Source organism: Apiotrichum porosum (genome assembly GCF_003942205.1).
Source record: "Apiotrichum porosum strain DSM 27194 chromosome Unknown scaffold_10, whole genome shotgun sequence".
Classification (NCBI taxonomy): Eukaryota; Fungi; Basidiomycota; class Tremellomycetes; order Trichosporonales; family Trichosporonaceae; genus Apiotrichum; species Apiotrichum porosum.
The window spans coordinates 705,677-720,590 of record NW_021167117.1 but is presented as its reverse complement, the minus strand read 5'-3'; the positions used below and the strand labels follow the sequence as shown (position 1 = coordinate 720,590).

General features: G+C 60.2%; 6 protein-coding genes across 6 annotated transcripts; 3 read left to right on the top strand and 3 right to left on the bottom strand.

The window, feature by feature from the left end:
- Positions 1-12: 12 nt before the first annotated feature.
- On the top strand, positions 13-2,547 carry SUV3 (RNA helicase; the record flags this gene model as incomplete). Its single annotated transcript, XM_028617192.1, has 1 exon — positions 13-2,547. The coding sequence occupies one exon, from the start codon at positions 13-15 to the stop codon at positions 2,545-2,547; it is 2,535 nt and encodes an 844-aa protein (XP_028474499.1).
- Positions 2,548-2,693: 146 nt separating this feature from the next.
- EHS24_001393 (uncharacterized protein) lies at positions 2,694-5,435 on the bottom strand (the record flags this gene model as incomplete). The annotated part of the gene is made up of 10 exons (XM_028617191.1): positions 2,694-2,841; positions 2,900-3,076; positions 3,145-3,577; positions 3,688-3,718; positions 3,764-3,772; positions 3,833-4,043; positions 4,129-4,472; positions 4,526-4,614; positions 4,659-4,792; positions 4,870-5,435. 10 exons carry the CDS (start codon positions 5,433-5,435, stop codon positions 2,694-2,696), a joined length of 2,142 nt encoding a protein of 713 aa, XP_028474498.1.
- Positions 5,436-5,799: 364 nt separating this feature from the next.
- EHS24_001392 (uncharacterized protein) lies at positions 5,800-7,130 on the bottom strand (the record flags this gene model as incomplete). Its single annotated transcript, XM_028617190.1, has 8 exons — positions 5,800-6,009; positions 6,051-6,339; positions 6,397-6,443; positions 6,484-6,582; positions 6,637-6,749; positions 6,820-6,830; positions 6,877-6,890; positions 6,933-7,130. The coding sequence occupies 8 exons, from the start codon at positions 7,128-7,130 to the stop codon at positions 5,800-5,802; spliced, it is 981 nt and encodes a 326-aa protein (XP_028474497.1).
- A 763-nt stretch (positions 7,131-7,893) lies between these two features.
- OPI3 (Phosphatidyl-N-methylethanolamine N-methyltransferase) lies at positions 7,894-9,099 on the top strand (the record flags this gene model as incomplete). The annotated part of the gene is made up of 5 exons (XM_028617189.1): positions 7,894-8,083; positions 8,143-8,245; positions 8,304-8,561; positions 8,660-8,734; positions 8,784-9,099. 5 exons carry the CDS (start codon positions 7,894-7,896, stop codon positions 9,097-9,099), a joined length of 942 nt encoding a protein of 313 aa, XP_028474496.1.
- A 507-nt stretch (positions 9,100-9,606) lies between these two features.
- MLH3 (DNA mismatch repair protein) lies at positions 9,607-12,211 on the top strand (the record flags this gene model as incomplete). The annotated part of the gene is made up of 7 exons (XM_028617188.1): positions 9,607-9,890; positions 9,968-10,106; positions 10,144-10,524; positions 10,562-10,577; positions 10,615-10,697; positions 10,737-10,889; positions 10,937-12,211. The coding sequence occupies 7 exons, from the start codon at positions 9,607-9,609 to the stop codon at positions 12,209-12,211; spliced, it is 2,331 nt and encodes a 776-aa protein (XP_028474495.1).
- Positions 12,212-12,306: 95 nt separating this feature from the next.
- EHS24_001389 (uncharacterized protein) lies at positions 12,307-14,598 on the bottom strand (the record flags this gene model as incomplete). Its single annotated transcript, XM_028617187.1, has 3 exons — positions 12,307-14,322; positions 14,365-14,432; positions 14,508-14,598. 3 exons carry the CDS (start codon positions 14,596-14,598, stop codon positions 12,307-12,309), a joined length of 2,175 nt encoding a protein of 724 aa, XP_028474494.1.
- Between the last annotated feature and the right edge of the window lie 316 nt (positions 14,599-14,914).

The window sequence follows — 14,914 nt, the reverse complement described above, 5'->3', positions numbered from 1 at the left end:
CCCACACCACACATGTCCATCTACCGCCAGCTGGCCACCAGGTCGCTGCGCTGTGTCGCCGCAAGGACAGCTCCGGCCACCGTCGGCTCCGTCTCGGCCCTCCGTTTGGCCAGCGGCTATGCCCTCAACCGCGACCGCGACAGCAGCCGCAGCAACGCCAGGTCGACTGGCCGTAGATCCAGGGCGCCGCAACAGGCCTTTGACAAGCCCAACAACGACGCCATTGAAGAGCTCACCCGCTCCCGCGAGCCCATCAGGCTCGAGGTCGAGAGCTTGCCAAGGCTCATCCTCAACCGCGTTGACGAATGGGCAGCCTCGGAGCGTGTCAAGGCCCGCTGCGTTGCGTTCGGCTTTGACAGCCAAGCCGCCACGGAATGCCTGGACGCCTGGACGTTCAAGATCAAAGAGGACCTTTTGATGTGGGACGACAATGGCGAGTCGTTGATTACCCAGATGGCCGCCCGTGGTTGGGACGCCAACGCGCTCATCCTCGCGTACGAGTCGGGCAACTTTGCTCGCGAGTTTGAGAATGCCTTCCTTCGCAACTTTATCGAGTACGCCGCTGAGAGCGGGCCCCTGTTTATCCAGAGCCACCTCAAGGCGCTCCTCGAGGCCACCGACGTCTCCCGCCACGCGCAGACCTATCTCCAGGCCCGCAGCATCAACCGCCACTTCCACTTGCACATGGGTCCCACCAACTCGGGCAAGACTTACCAGGCACTCAAGGCCCTGTCGCGCGCCAAGACGGGTGTCTATGCTGGACCCCTTCGTCTTCTCGCCCACGAGGTTTGGGAGCGTCTCAACATGGGCAGCGTTGGCGACCTCAACGGTGAGGGTCGCGCCACCAACCTCCTCACCGGTGAGGAGCGCCGCAACGTCCACAACGCCGGCCTCGTCTCATGTACCATCGAGATGCTGCCATTCTACGGAAACGCTGCGGCCGAGCCTTGGGACGTTGTCGTCATTGACGAGATCCAAATGATGGCAGACGACCACCGTGGTGGTGCTTGGACCAACGCGGTCCTTGGTGTCAACGCCAAGGAGGTTCACCTGTGTGGTGACGAGACAACCGCCCACCTCCTCCAGTCCATGGTCGACTCGTTCAAGGGCGACACCCTGACCATTCACCGTTACAACCGCCTGACGCCTCTTGTCGTCGCCCCGGAGAGTCTGAATGGCAAGTACGAAAACGTCCAGCCCGGTGACTGCGTCGTCACCTTTTCGCGCAACAACGTCTACTCGGTCAAGAAGAACATTGAGGGAACCCTCGGCAAAAAGTGCGCCGTCGTCTACGGTGCCCTTCCACCAGAGACCCGTGCCGAGCAGGCTCGCGACTTTAACGAAGACGAGGGACGCTCGCAGGTCCTGGTCGCCTCGGACGCTGTCGGTATGGGCCTCAACCTGAAGATTGGCCGTGTCGTCTTTGCCAGCATGACCAAGTTTGACGGTCAGCGCGACGTCCCCCTCTCCCTCACCCAGGTCAAGCAGATTGCTGGTCGTGCAGGCCGTTTCGGCCAGGGGCGCACCACCGTGGACAACGAGGACGATAATGCTGCCACCACCGACGAGGTGGCCGCCCCCGGTGGCGTTGTCACTACCTTGCACGCTGCCGACCTCCCGCTTCTCCGTGCCATGCTCCCTCTCACCCTTCCTGCCGTCACCCGCGCCGTCTTTGAGCTTCCCAACGAGGCTCTGACGTCCATGCTGCCGCTTGTGCACCCCACCACCACCTATGCCGACTTGCTCGACCACACTGCCGCTCTGGCAAAGCTCCCCCCCAACATGGTCCTCTCCGAGACACGTAACAGGCTCGCGCTTGCAGAGGTGCTCGAGGAACAGCGCGACGTTCTCACCGCCACCGACATTGCGGTCTTTAGCAATGCCCCTGTCAACACGCGCGACCCCAAGGTGGCCGGCATCTTCCAAAACATTGTCCAGGCCTACGCCACGGATTACCACGTCGACGTTGAAGAGGTCTTGAAAAAGTCAACCCTGCTCCACACTCTCAAGACGGTCGAGGAGACTCTGGCCGCCCTCCCTCCTCTGCCCCCTCATCTCGGCATTTTCCGTCAGTACCTTGTGCCCCCCATCACCGTGGGCGGTATCCCGCTCCTCGAGTCGCTGCACAAGGCCTTGGTCCTGTACATCTGGCTGTCGTTCCGCTACAGCCTCGCGTTCCCAGACCGTGAACTCGCCACTGCGTACAAGCTCCGCACGGAGAAGGTTCTTGAAATCTGTCTCGAGCGCCTCCCCGGTGTCCGCCAGCTGAAGAGCGCCGAGCGCACAAAGGAGATGGACAAGGAGCTTGCCCTCTTCCGTCGCAAGTATGTCGACAAGCACGGCCTCGTCAAGCCCAGCATCAAGTGGGTCAACCAGGAGCAGGAGGAGCGCATGAGGAAGATGAAGAGGTGGAGGTCGGCCGCCACCGAGGCCGACGAGGTCACCGAGATCCACGACAGGACCCACAAAACCGAGGGCTCGATCCAGCAACATCACCCCAAGCAGTTCAACTACAGGCAAATCAGCGATCGCGGCTCGTCTTGGTAGAAGCCGCCGATCTCTCCATCACCACCGCTCGGCATTCTGTATATTACTGTACTCTTGCACACACACCACATGCATACAACTTCTCATTAGCGATCGTGCACCGTGGACCGTGGCCGGTGCTTCTTACTGAACCGTGACTTGTTCGTTTACATGATACAACAGCCGCAAGACGTCTTCTTGGCCTTGGGCTTGGGCTTGGGCTTGGGCTTCTGTCTGTTCCGGCGCGAGACGTGCTCGACGGGAGCCTGCTGGATCGCGCGATACCAGTCCCGCACTTTTTCGCTCACCACCACCCTGTTGCGGTTTAGCCACAAACCAGAGCACAAAGCACGCGACTCGACCCCACACTTACGTGTCGGCAGGCAGCCCCCCGCGTAACCACAGCGCGTCGGCATCCGTCGCCCGCGCAAGTGCCGTATACGCCAGCCCGGCCGTTTCGTACGCCAGCCCGTCGACATGGCGCACGTCGCTCAGGTCGACCATGACCGACGCTGGGGTGAGGCCCTGCGCACGCGGAATGGTCGTTGTGCTGTGGTTAATCGTCAGCTGATGCAGCCCATACCTATCGGGGGCCGGCAATGTTCGTGCCGCACTCACACATCCACCACGAGCGGGACCTGCATGCGAACCATGGTCGCCGACGCTGCCTGGTACGACATGACGGGCACGACGTAGCGGACCGACTTTTCCGCCAAGGCCGGGTCCACCGCTGTCGCGGCCGCTGCCGCGGCGGTGTCGGCGTCAGTGTCAGTGTCGGTGTCGGTGGTCGACCCCGCTCCCTCCTCGTGGGCCGCTTGGGCGGCAGCCTCGGCGAGAGCGCGTTCGCGCTTCCGCTTGCGCTCGCGCGCATACTCTGCCGCGAGCCCGCGTTCCAGCGCCATACCCCTGTCCAGCTGTAAGTTGTTCAGGCCAAACTCCACGACGGGCCACGGCGTGTCCTTGACCGTCTCGGGGCGCGAGTCGGTGCACGGAAGGACGGGGATGCCGAGGGCGAGTGCGTCTGGGACGCTTTTGAAGTCGACGATTTTGCCTAAAGACGGAAAGGAATGATAGAAAAAAGGAGAAACGAAGGGTGTTTATTTTTTAAAAAATAAACCGTCAGTAAAAATACACAGACTGCCACATTTTTATGCAACTCACCTCGGGCGCCAGTCTTGAGCTGCTCGTCCTCCTGTTCCGTCAGCTATGTCTACTACCTACGCGTGGAAAAACTCACAGGCAGATCCTGCCTTCGTCAGCCATGCATGTACAAGCACACCATCACCACACCTATGCCAAAACTCACAACAAGCAGCACAACGCCCGTGCCGACCTTGACGCTGAGGAACCACGGCTGGGGCATGCGCGCGTCGAAGAATTCCGGCAGGGGGTCGGGCAGGTGCACGTTCTGCCGGGGGAAATGGGCGTCGGCGGCCTCGTACTGGTGCACGTGGCCCGGCTGAAACCCGCGCACATATTGGTGGTTCTCGAGGTTGGCGGCGTAGCGCGTCGCGCAGCTGAAAAAAAAAGAGAAAAAGAAAAGAAAGAAGTCAGCAAGGGGGCGGATATGGGTATGTGCGAACGGCTGCTACGGGCACTCACATACGCATCTCGGGGTCGGTGATCCGCCGGTCGAGCGCGTTCAGCGCCGCGAGGACGTGCTCGTCCATGTGGCCCATGCGCACGGCGCGCAGCACGCTCAACCATTCTGGCGTGTGCCGGAAACTGTGCAGGAGCTCGATGCACCGCGTGGGCGGGAAACACTCGGCCCAGAACGCGCTCTCAAAGGCGTATTGCTTGTCCGTGGCCGTGTCGGGCTTGTCAGTGTCCTTGGCAAAGGGGTCCATGGGACGCACACCCTCCTTTTTGCTGTCCCAGTCACAGTCGTCGCCGGCGCCCACGGGCGGGCATGGGCTGCATTGGAAAAAGTCGCCGGCGAAGATGACCTGTATGTCGGGAGTGGTTTCAGCTTTGTTTTAACGACACGGCAAGAGCTTACCTGGACGCCGCCAAATGGACGGTTGTCGCCCCGCAGCTGGCGAGCCATGTAATCCATGTCTTCGAGGGACGTGGCGCCATACTGGTTCACTGGTTGTCAGTCATTTCCCGCGAGTGGCACCTTCGGAGCTCACCGTTGTCGAGGACAAACACGTCCCTCGACTGCCACATTTTCCGATAGGCCGGAGAGCTCAGTGCGTTCTCTACGAAGCGCTTCCGGGCCTTGTCCGGTTTGCGTGGGCACTCGCGGGTGGCGCTGCAGAGCCACCTGGAGGGGGAACATGTTCAGCGAAATGCAAAATCAACCGCGGCGACAACGCGTAAAACTCAAGAGGTTCGACTCACCCCTCGCATTCACACGTATCGACCGTCCGCGCCCCGACGACCTTGCCCTTTTGTCGCAGGATCTGGACGATGGCGAGCAGCGTCTCGGTCTTTCCCACGCCGGCCTCGCCGTGGATGAACACGTTCTCGCCGCGCATGGCGAGCCGGACGATCCACTCTTGGGCCGGCGTATACGGCACGACCCATCCGGCACGACGAGGCGGGATGGCAGGCGCTGCGGGTACGGGCTTGTCGTCCTCTTTGTTGGCAACCGTGCTCGACCCGTCGCTGTTAACCACAGTAAAGCTGGCGGACGTCTTGCTCCATACAATAGTACTGCGATTGGGGTTTTTGCGGAGGCTGAGGTCCGGGGGCACAGTCCTTGAGATGATGTCTGCGACGATTGAAGAGTAGTCCTTCTCGGCTTCCTGGATGGAATCAAGCGCCGTGGTGGAGGACGGTGTCGGTGACAGGCGCTCATCCTCTGACGGAGGGGTGGGCGTCTGTTCGGGTGTATACTCCATGTTGACTGGAGTGGGAGTAGGACTGGGGTGAGCAGCATCGTCGATCAACTCGGCGTTGCCCATTGTTGCAGAATGAATGTGGCGATGAGATGCGGCGATGAACTGGATCCGAGCAAAAGTATACACTGGTGCCACCAACCTGCTGATGGGACCACAATGGCTAACGCTGTGCACCCATATGCATGACACTGATGCGCTTTGGGTATCTGACGCGTTTCCATATGTCGTGTTCCATTGTCTTGGTGATCAACACTGTTCTGCATGCGACGCTTGACACTGTGATGCCCGTTGGATGCGGCGCACGGGGCTTTGACTTCAAACCCCAAACGTCCCCAAGCGTCCCATCAAGCCATCAATGTCAAGGACATGCTGTGCGGTGCACGCCACGATCATCATTATTATATATTACATATGAAACGCACCCCATCTATGCGGTAATGTCGGGCGTGGTGGTGGGCTCGGTGATGGCCACCATCCCATCAACGACGGCCTCCTTCCCCGGCGGAAGCTTCCACAGCCGCTCCTCGCGCCCGACCTGGGGTTCGCCTAAGGCCCGCCACCGTCGTTCGTGCTCGGCACGACACGCACGGCATCGCTCCATGAATGCGGGCCAGAACGTGTCAAAGTCGTATGGCAGCTGTGTACATCAGCGCGCGCAACCCATCCCCGCAAACTCACGTCCAGCTCGCCGCCCGTCTCGCGGAGTAGCACGTCGCCCGCAATCTCGCCCGCAGCCACGGCCTGCGCGCCCGTGTGGAACTTGACTTTGGACTTTGTGTGCGGGTCCACAAACGGCCAAAAGACAGCCACGAACGCGCGGATGTACCACGGCATGTCCTGCATGATGGCGCAGCCCAGCAGCTCGGGGTAGTATTCGCCCAAAATGTGGATCGTGTCGCGCGCCGCAGACGGCGACGTCGGCGGTCCTTTACGCTTGCCCTGGAAGTTGAATATGAGCAGGACGTTGCTGGAGAGACGAGTCGCGTCAGCCAGATACTCAGGTGCCATTGACTGTGCAGCTCACGTCACACCGTTGGTCATAAGGTCGATGGCGCGTTCTAGGATGAACATCTGTGAAGTGTCAGCTATGGCTATCCTTTGTGAAGCTCACTGTGTGGAAGATGCTGCGGTCCTCGAGAGCCAAGGTATTGCGGTTGGGGAAGAAGTATATCACGGGCAGGCCTGTGGGGGAGAAGCCGAGCACAAAGTTCTTACCCATTTTGGACTGCTGTTAGCTGGCGGCGACATCGATGTGTCAGCTCACCTCAGCGATGTTCTCCTTGTCGAGCGCATCAACCTCCTCCATGCGCGAGGTACGCCGCCAGATAATAGCCTTTTCGAGACGTTGGGTCGCTGCTTCGAGATTGCCCTTGGTTGCTGGTCGTCAGTTGAAAGAGAAATGTCACGGACACGGTCCCGACTGTGGCAAGAGAGTAGATCAACTCACCAGAAAGAAAGCTGTGGACGCGGCTCATCAGCAAGGGTTGGGTAGCCTGATACGCACCGAAGGAAACATTCCTGGGACTGTCCGTTAGCTGGTGTACGATACTGTCAGCTCACAAGGAACATCATCTCGCGTTCAGACAGCCGTGCGCGCTTCGTCTCGTCAATGTCCTCGGAGATGGCAAGGTCGAACCCATCCTTGCCAAAGTGCGCCTGGAGCGCGGCCAGATGCTCTGTTTGCGTGGCCGTGAGGGTTGGAGCACCGACCGCGGTCCGCTCAGGAGCCACAAAGAGGCTCTCAAGGGCGACGGCCATGTTTAGTTGCTGTGATCGTTGGGGCTAGAGTTGTGACCGTCTCAGCAACTCGTTCGTCTTGGCAACTGTCACGATTGACGCCCAATGCGAAAGTGGAGGTCGCGGCGCGTCGCGTCCATTGTGCTTCCCGGTATATCCGCAATAAACCATTTTGTTAAAAATCATATACAGGAGTAGATGCAGTCGCTATGGACGTCCAAGCGGGTACAACAATATCAACAGATGCAAGTCCCTCCCCACAGATCCACAGAGCTGACCGCGGGGTTGGCGCACGGTATCGCTCCTTGTCCCTCGATTCCGCAGGGAGAGGCTGCCATTTGTCCTTTGCCCCAGTCTGTTGGGGGTTTCAGTTGTTGTGGGGTTTGCTTCATGGCCCACACCAAGGCTACATTCCCTGTCAGCTGATGTGGAGACTGTGGAGCTAGCGTTTGTGTTGCGCTTGTTTTGTTTGTTGTTTGTGGTCGAAAGTGATGGCATCGTACCGAACCAAACAATGCCTCGTGCGGAAATTGCACAAATCGCCGTGGTTATATGGGATTTGCCGGATTGGGTGAATGCGCGGGCCCCGACGGCCCCGTCGGCCGTCCCACGATGTCAACAACCCCGCCGACCGCGTGCGCCTATACAAACTCGCGCCTTTCTTTCTTATCATACAACTCCTGCGATCACACCTGTACACACCTGTCCGACGACGACGTATAGGTCCACGCTCACATCCGGCCCCCCCTTGTCGAACTGTCCCATTTCCGTGCACCTCAAAGCAATGGACGCTATCATCGCCCTCATCCCCCCCAAGGTGGCCGCCTACGTGCCGGGCCTCGACAACTCGCACTACGTGTACGCCACCGGCACTGCCCTTGTCGACCTTGTCGACGTGTCCAAGCCAAGCCTCTGGATCGCCGCCGGCGCCGTCCTCTTCAACCCCATTTACTGGAACATTGTCGCCCGCAATGGTACGTAAACGACATTGTTAAACCGCCATGACCGCTCCGTTGACACGACCTCTCTGCAGAGTACCGCAAGAAGTCGCTCACCAAGGCCTTTGGCTCCAACTACGCGGCCTGCTACTTCCTGACCGTGACCATCTTCTCGCTGGGTATCCTCCGTGACACTCTGTGAGTAGAACATGGTGGAAGGAGCCAAGCTGTGGGACATTTCACTGACACTCGACAGCTATGAGCGTGCCCTCGCTGAGCAGCCCCACTGGAAGGTCCTTGACGACGACCTCGTCAAGCTCGCCGCTGTTGTCCTCTTCGTCGCCGGCCAGGTCTTCGTCGTCACCTCGATGTGGGCCCTTGGCGTCACTGGCACCTACCTTGGTGACTACTGTGGTATTCTCATGTCCGCCCGTGTCACCGGCTTCCCCTTCAACGTCCTCAACGACCCCATGTACGTCGGTTCCGCCATGGCCTTCCTCGGCACTGCTCTCTGGTAAGTGACAAACGCGACGACGACGGAAACTCTCACGGGTCCCATGGGTATTTTGTGTTCCCCGGAACGTACATGTCCATGTTCTAACACTTGCACAGGTTTGAGAGCCCCGCCGGTATCTTCCTCTCGGTCGTTGTTTGGATTGTCTACGCCATCGCCCTCAAGTACGAGGGGTGAGTCCACAGTTCAGGGTCGTACGACGGGCCAATGTTAACCGTGCAGTCCCTTCACCGACATGATCTACACCAACGCTGCCAAGGAGGAGGCTGACAAGGTTGAGAAGGCCAAGAAGGCCGCTGAGAAGGCTGCCGCCCCCGTCGCCCCCTCGACTCCTCCTCGCAAGTCGAGCCGCATCTCGTCGGCGGCCACCCCCTCGGCCACCACCACCTCGGCGGCCCCCAACGGCGCTGCCACCCCCCGCCGCAGGTCCCGCAAGTCGGGTGCCGCGGCCCTCGAGGACGGTGTCGCCGCGAGCCCAATGCGTGTCACCCGCAGCCGCAGCAAGGCTCGCATGAGCGAGACTGACGACACCGACTAGACGTATCTCGTTCTAGCCCAGCGTCATCTTAGGAAGAAAAGCGGAGGTGTAAGAGCTCGGCTGCGGATGTGCCGAGATCCCCCTGCCTCAACGGCAACTACCTATACCCTATAGCCCCACCTTGTGGGGCCAGAATACACAACCACCAGACCCATTCAAGAGAGGTATACCCGCGACCTTGGCTCATACCCTTTGTCGTCTCCGATACCCCCTTATACACGTAGCTGCTACACATCCCGAATGCTCCGCAGAGTCACTGTCACAGCCTCTGGCGCATTTGAGCTCATTCATCTGTGCTTGTCGGTGTCTATGCATACGGTATTAATGAGCGAAAGAGGTGCACAATGGTTGTCAGAGGCGACGGGAGGAAGGGTGTGGTTGTAGGTAGCAGAAAAGTCATCCATGTGGAGGTCAAAAGTGGAGGGTCGCCACCCAACCGAGTTTGGTTCTACCCATTCCACAACACTTTGCAACATCACCGCCAAACCCAGCTATGGCCCCAGGGCCATGACAGCAGGACCCAGTAGGATGTCCGAGGATACTGCCAACCCCGCACCTCTCCCAGTGCAACGTCTGCGCCGTCCTACAGCGACCCGGCTGCGGTCTTCCCTCGTCGTTCCTTCCATCGCACAGGTCCTCAACGAGCTGGTCCAAAACGCCCTGGACGCTGGCGCGCAGCGTATAGAGTGCTGGATCAACCTTGTTTCGGGAAACGAGACTGTTAGAGTCGAGGATGACGGCGATGGCGTAAGGCTAGAGGATCTGGATCAAGTGGGTGAACGCAACGGTAGGTGTCTTCCTTCCCCCGCTCGCTGCAGTGCCTTCCTTCCTTTCGTCCTCGTAGGAGCGACTGACAATAAGTGACTAGCAAGGAGGTGTACGAGATGGGCGGCAAGGCGGACACGTACGGCTTTCGCGGCGAGGCTCTTGCTTCTATAGCGGCTCTGTCCCTGGTCGAGTTCACCACCCGCGTCGCCGGTGGTCCATCCAACTCGAAGATTATCAAGGTGGGTTATCCTGTTGATGCCGGGTCCTAACCCTCAGAACTCCAAGACCCTCTACCAAGGCGCAGCACGGACCGATCTCTCTCGACCGCACGGCACGACTGTGACCGTCCGAAACCTCTTCAACGCCATCCCAGTCCGGCAGGCTGCCATGGCATCCAGCACATCCAGCTCGTTATCGGCGTGTAAGCGCGTCATCGAGTCCCTGGCGCTTGCGCGACCCCAGGTCCGCTGGACACTGTGGGAGGAGCGTCCGGGTGGAGCGAGGAAGGTGGTTTCGATACAAGGCGGCAAGACCGCTCTGGACGTCTTTCGCATGTTGTACGGCAACGCGGGCGTCGAAAAGGTTCAGAAGGTCCGTGTGTCGGCGGGAGATCGCAGGGCGGACGGCTTTATTAGTCTGGAAGGAGCAGCTACAAAGGTGGGCGGCACCCGGTGGATGAAGCTGACCCAAGCAGGGACATCAACATCTTCGTACGTGAGCGGACGGCAACGCACATCCTAACCTTAGACGTCAATGGCTACCCTCTCGAGTCGTCCGAGCTGCAGCTAGCTATTGCCAAGCGGTTTGCCAACAGCCAGTTCTCCACGATGGTAGGTGCTGGCCGCCTGCAAATGACCTGCTGACCTCAGGCCACCGACCTGATGGACGATGCGGCTATGGGGAAGAAACGCCCGTCGCCTCGCCGTCTCGAGCGTCACCCCGTCTATGTCCTGAGCCTTACTGTGCCGTCACATGAGGTGGACGCGATGTACGAACCGCGCAAGTCGACACTCGGTTATAGGGTGAGCTGTACGGGCTGTAGGGAAGTGTACGTAAGCTGACACGTCAGGACGGGGCAAAAATACAGTCGTTTGTGGTCGCTGTCGTAGACGATTTTCTCCGTCGTAACGGCTTTGGACCACGGCGCGAAGCGACTCTTTCCCCAGGTCCAAGTCCCCGGAAGCGCGCTGCAGCTAACAATGGCTCACCATTATCACGGGCACACAAGAGGCGAGCCACGTCCGAACAGCCTCCGTCCGCGACTGGTAAGAGCAGGCTGTGGGACGACCTGCTCGCAGCTGTACCAGAGGGCCTATCACCCAAGCCCCAGCCCGACCCTTTTGCCCAGCCTTGCTCCGACTGGATCAACAAGCTTGTCAACCAGGTCGACGACGGCGTGATCGTCATCCCTTCCAGGAGGCGATCCGCAGCACCCGTTCTAGGTGACGAGGAGCCGACGAGTTTGACAGGCGCGACGCCCATGGTGGGCCCACCAACGGACATTACCTTCCCCCGAACGAGCCTAGCGGTTCCACTGATACTCGCCCAAGTGGACCGCAAGTTTGTGCCCTGTGTCCTGGACGCCGATCCCGCTGCCGATGGCCAGCCACGCAGTGCATTGGTCGTGTTTGACCAGCACGCGGCGGATGAACGTGCTGCGGTCGAGTCCATCCTGGACACGCTGTGTGAGGGGTTTGCGACGAGCAACATGGCCACGAGCGAGCTGCCGGAAGACCACGTCCGGCTCGTCCTCACACGCAAAGAGGTTGAAGTGCTAGAGCGTGAGGGCGTGCGGGACGTGCTTGAGCGCTGGGGTGTCCACCTAGCTCCAACCGAGAGTGTTGAGACGGACTATGTCCAAGTTGGTGTGGTCAAAGTACCATCCCTCCTCGACCGATTGGCCCGGAAGGAGGGTACCGAGCTCACTCGTCTTCTCCGCCTGTATCTCCCTGTGCTCGCAGATGACATTGGAGAACTGCAAGCCCTTATTATAAGCCTGGAGAGCGAGTCGGGAGGCGAATTGGGCGAGGGTGGTTGGGCAAGAGTCCAGCGCTGGATGCCGCGTGAGATGGTGGAGCTGGCCAACTCGAAGGCCTGCAGAGGTGGGTCCCACTTGGCGCACTTATCGACTTCTGACCCAGCAGGTGCCATCATGTTCGAAGACCGCCTCGACAACGACCAATGCCACCGACTCCTCACCCGCCTCGCAACAACCAGGAATCCATGGGTGTGCGCGCACGGCCGTCCGACGTTCATCCCCCTGTGTACTCTGCCAACGTCGTCTGCATCACGTCCGGCCAGCCGACAACGCATAGACTGGGCCTCATGGAATGAGACTTCATGATATGATATATATATGTTTGGGCCGGGGAGCCTCCATGCTGTATGTGTGTGGGACTATAGTACATGTAACAACAGTGTAATTGTGGTGTGAACAGGCTACCTCTTGCGCTTGGTGCCGGCGGTAGCCTTTGTCGACTTTGCCGTCGTCTTGGGCTTTGCCGCTGCTTTGGGCTTTGCCGCTGCTTTGGGCTTTGCCGCTGCCTTGGGCTTTGCTGCGGCCTTGGGCTTTGCGACCTTCTTCGATTTCGACTTTGGCGCACTCTCGGCCTTGCGTTTCTTGCTGTTCTTGACAGGCGTGGCGACCACTTCTTCTTCTTCTTCTTCCTCTTCTTCCGCCGCCTCTTCCTCCTCTTCTTGCGCCTCCGCCTCCGGCACCTCCTCCTCCTCCTCTGGCTGCACAACAACCTCGGGCTCTTCCTCCTCCACAGGCATCGGCTTGCCATCAAGCCAGCCCCGGGCACACGCTTCCCTCCACCCGGGAACCTCCATGGCCCCCTCGGCCGCCACGTCCGCCTCGCCGCCGGCCCAGAAACCCGCCTCGGACCAGACATACCGCTGGTCCAGCACGCCCTCAATGGTCTTGTAGCTCTCCATGTTGGTATACGGCATCATCGAGCCCGGGTGCCGGTACTTTGCCGCAGTGCCGGACAAGGGGTCGACGGGCGGTTTGCGGTTGATGGGCCGGTTGCGTGCCGGAATGACCTTGACGTCGGACCAGTCGACGTGGTCGCCTAGAATGAGGCGCAGCTCGGCGGGAAGGCCGCCGGGGACCTGCGAGAGGATGAGATAGTTGCGCATGTACGGGCCGGTCGGCGCAGAGTCGTCGTCGGTCGGTGGCGGGTTGGCCGCGTCAGAGGCGGGTTTGGGCGCGTCGTCTGCTGGCTTGGGGGTATCGGCTGGGGCCTTGGTAGTGTCTGCGGGCTGGGACGCATCCTCAGCCGGTTTGGCGGTATCCACTAGGGCAGCTTGGGCCGCATCGGCTGGTGCAGTGGCGGGTGCAGACGCCACACTGTCGCCAGGGGTTGTGGTCGAGACGGCCGGACCATCGCCACCTGGTGTAGACGAGGGAGCGGCCTCCTGCCCTACTGGAGCAGGAGCATCACCAGCGGCTGTAGACGGTTTTGGAGCTTGCTCGACGGGTACAGGCGCGTCGCCAGCGTCGGTAGGCTTCTCGGCATTGGGGGCAGACGCTTCGCCAGACGCTTCGCCAGACGCTTCGCCAGCGGCAGTCGACTCGGCCACAGGCTCACCACTGGCTGACTCAGCGTTCGCACCGGTTGTCGGTGTGCTGTCGCCACCCGCTGCGACATTATCATCCGGCTTGTTCGCCACAAGTGATTCGCCACTTGCGTTGTTCTCTGGCGTGGAGTCTGCCTGGGCGGTACTCGCCACCGGGTCACTAGGTGCTTCTGGAGCTATCGCTGTCGGAGCCGAACCCGCCTGCGTGTCTGGCGACTTGTTATCTGCCGGGACACTTGACTCGCCCGCCTCGACCTCGGGTGCAGCAGGGGTCACTGGAGCTGGCGTGGCGGGTGCAGAAGGTGCCGCCGGAGTCTGAGTATTGGACGGCCCCGCTTCGGCCTCCTCGCCCACGACTTCGACCAGGCGCCCAACAGTACGACTGATCACAGTCCAGCGAGGTCCGCGGACACGTTTACGTCCTACGCGTCGCAGTTCACGGCGCTCCTCTTCACGGCGCAGCCAGTCGGTCAGAGCCTCCTTGTTACGCTCCTCTTCTTCCAACGCAGCCGCAATGAGCTCGTCTTGCGTCATGGGACGCGCGCCGCGGATTTCGCCCGTCTCATGCTGCGCCCTGCGACCCTTGCGCGAGCCGGCAAGGGCGATCTTTTCCTGTTTTTCCTTTTCGATGAGTTCCTCCTCGGTCTTGAGGGTGGATGCGCGCAGGTTGGAGCGGCGGTTTTCGGACCGCTGCAAGCGCTTGGCTTCACGACGCTGTTTGCGGATCTCGAGGATAAGCGTCGAGGGGGCCATCTTGGAGACATCTATGGATGGATCCAGCAGGGCCAGCTGGTCGGCAGACGGCATGGGTGTCGAGGGGGCACCCATACGCACAGTCTTGACTAGCGGGTTGAACCCCGCCTTGGACTTGCCCTATGCACGTTAGAGGTCATGTTGTGGGGCTACGGTACATACCTGCTGGCGCTCCGCCTTGCGCAACTCGCGTTCCTCGGCATCCTCGTCCTCTAGCTCCTCATCGGTGTCTGCAAACTCGTCCAGATAAACGTCGCGGACATCCTCTGAATGTCAGCTTTCCTCCTGCATTTATGTTGACATACGTGGTGCTTCAAACTCTCCATCGTCGGCGTCCTCTGCGAAGAGGGCGTCTTCCTCTGCCTCCTGGTGCGCCTTTTCGAGCAGCTCGCGCATGCTTCAAGTGTCAGGTGCATCCTATGTATAGTACCTACCGGTTTCCCGCGGTGCTGCGTTTTGCTCTCCCTGTGGTCACTGTTTCCAGCATGACGGCGTGTTGTGGATGCAGGTGGACCACGAAAGTGGAGGAAGGAGGGACTTGTGTTGATGACCAGGTGGTCGTTGTGACCGCAGGCGTTGCCGTTTTGCTTCCGCTCACGGATGACGCCGGCCCCCCCCCCCCCCACGCGCGGATCCGAAATCTGGAAATGGCGCGCCCACGTTCCACGTTCCTCGCCGCAACTGCCACATTTTTTAACACCGACGTGGACAT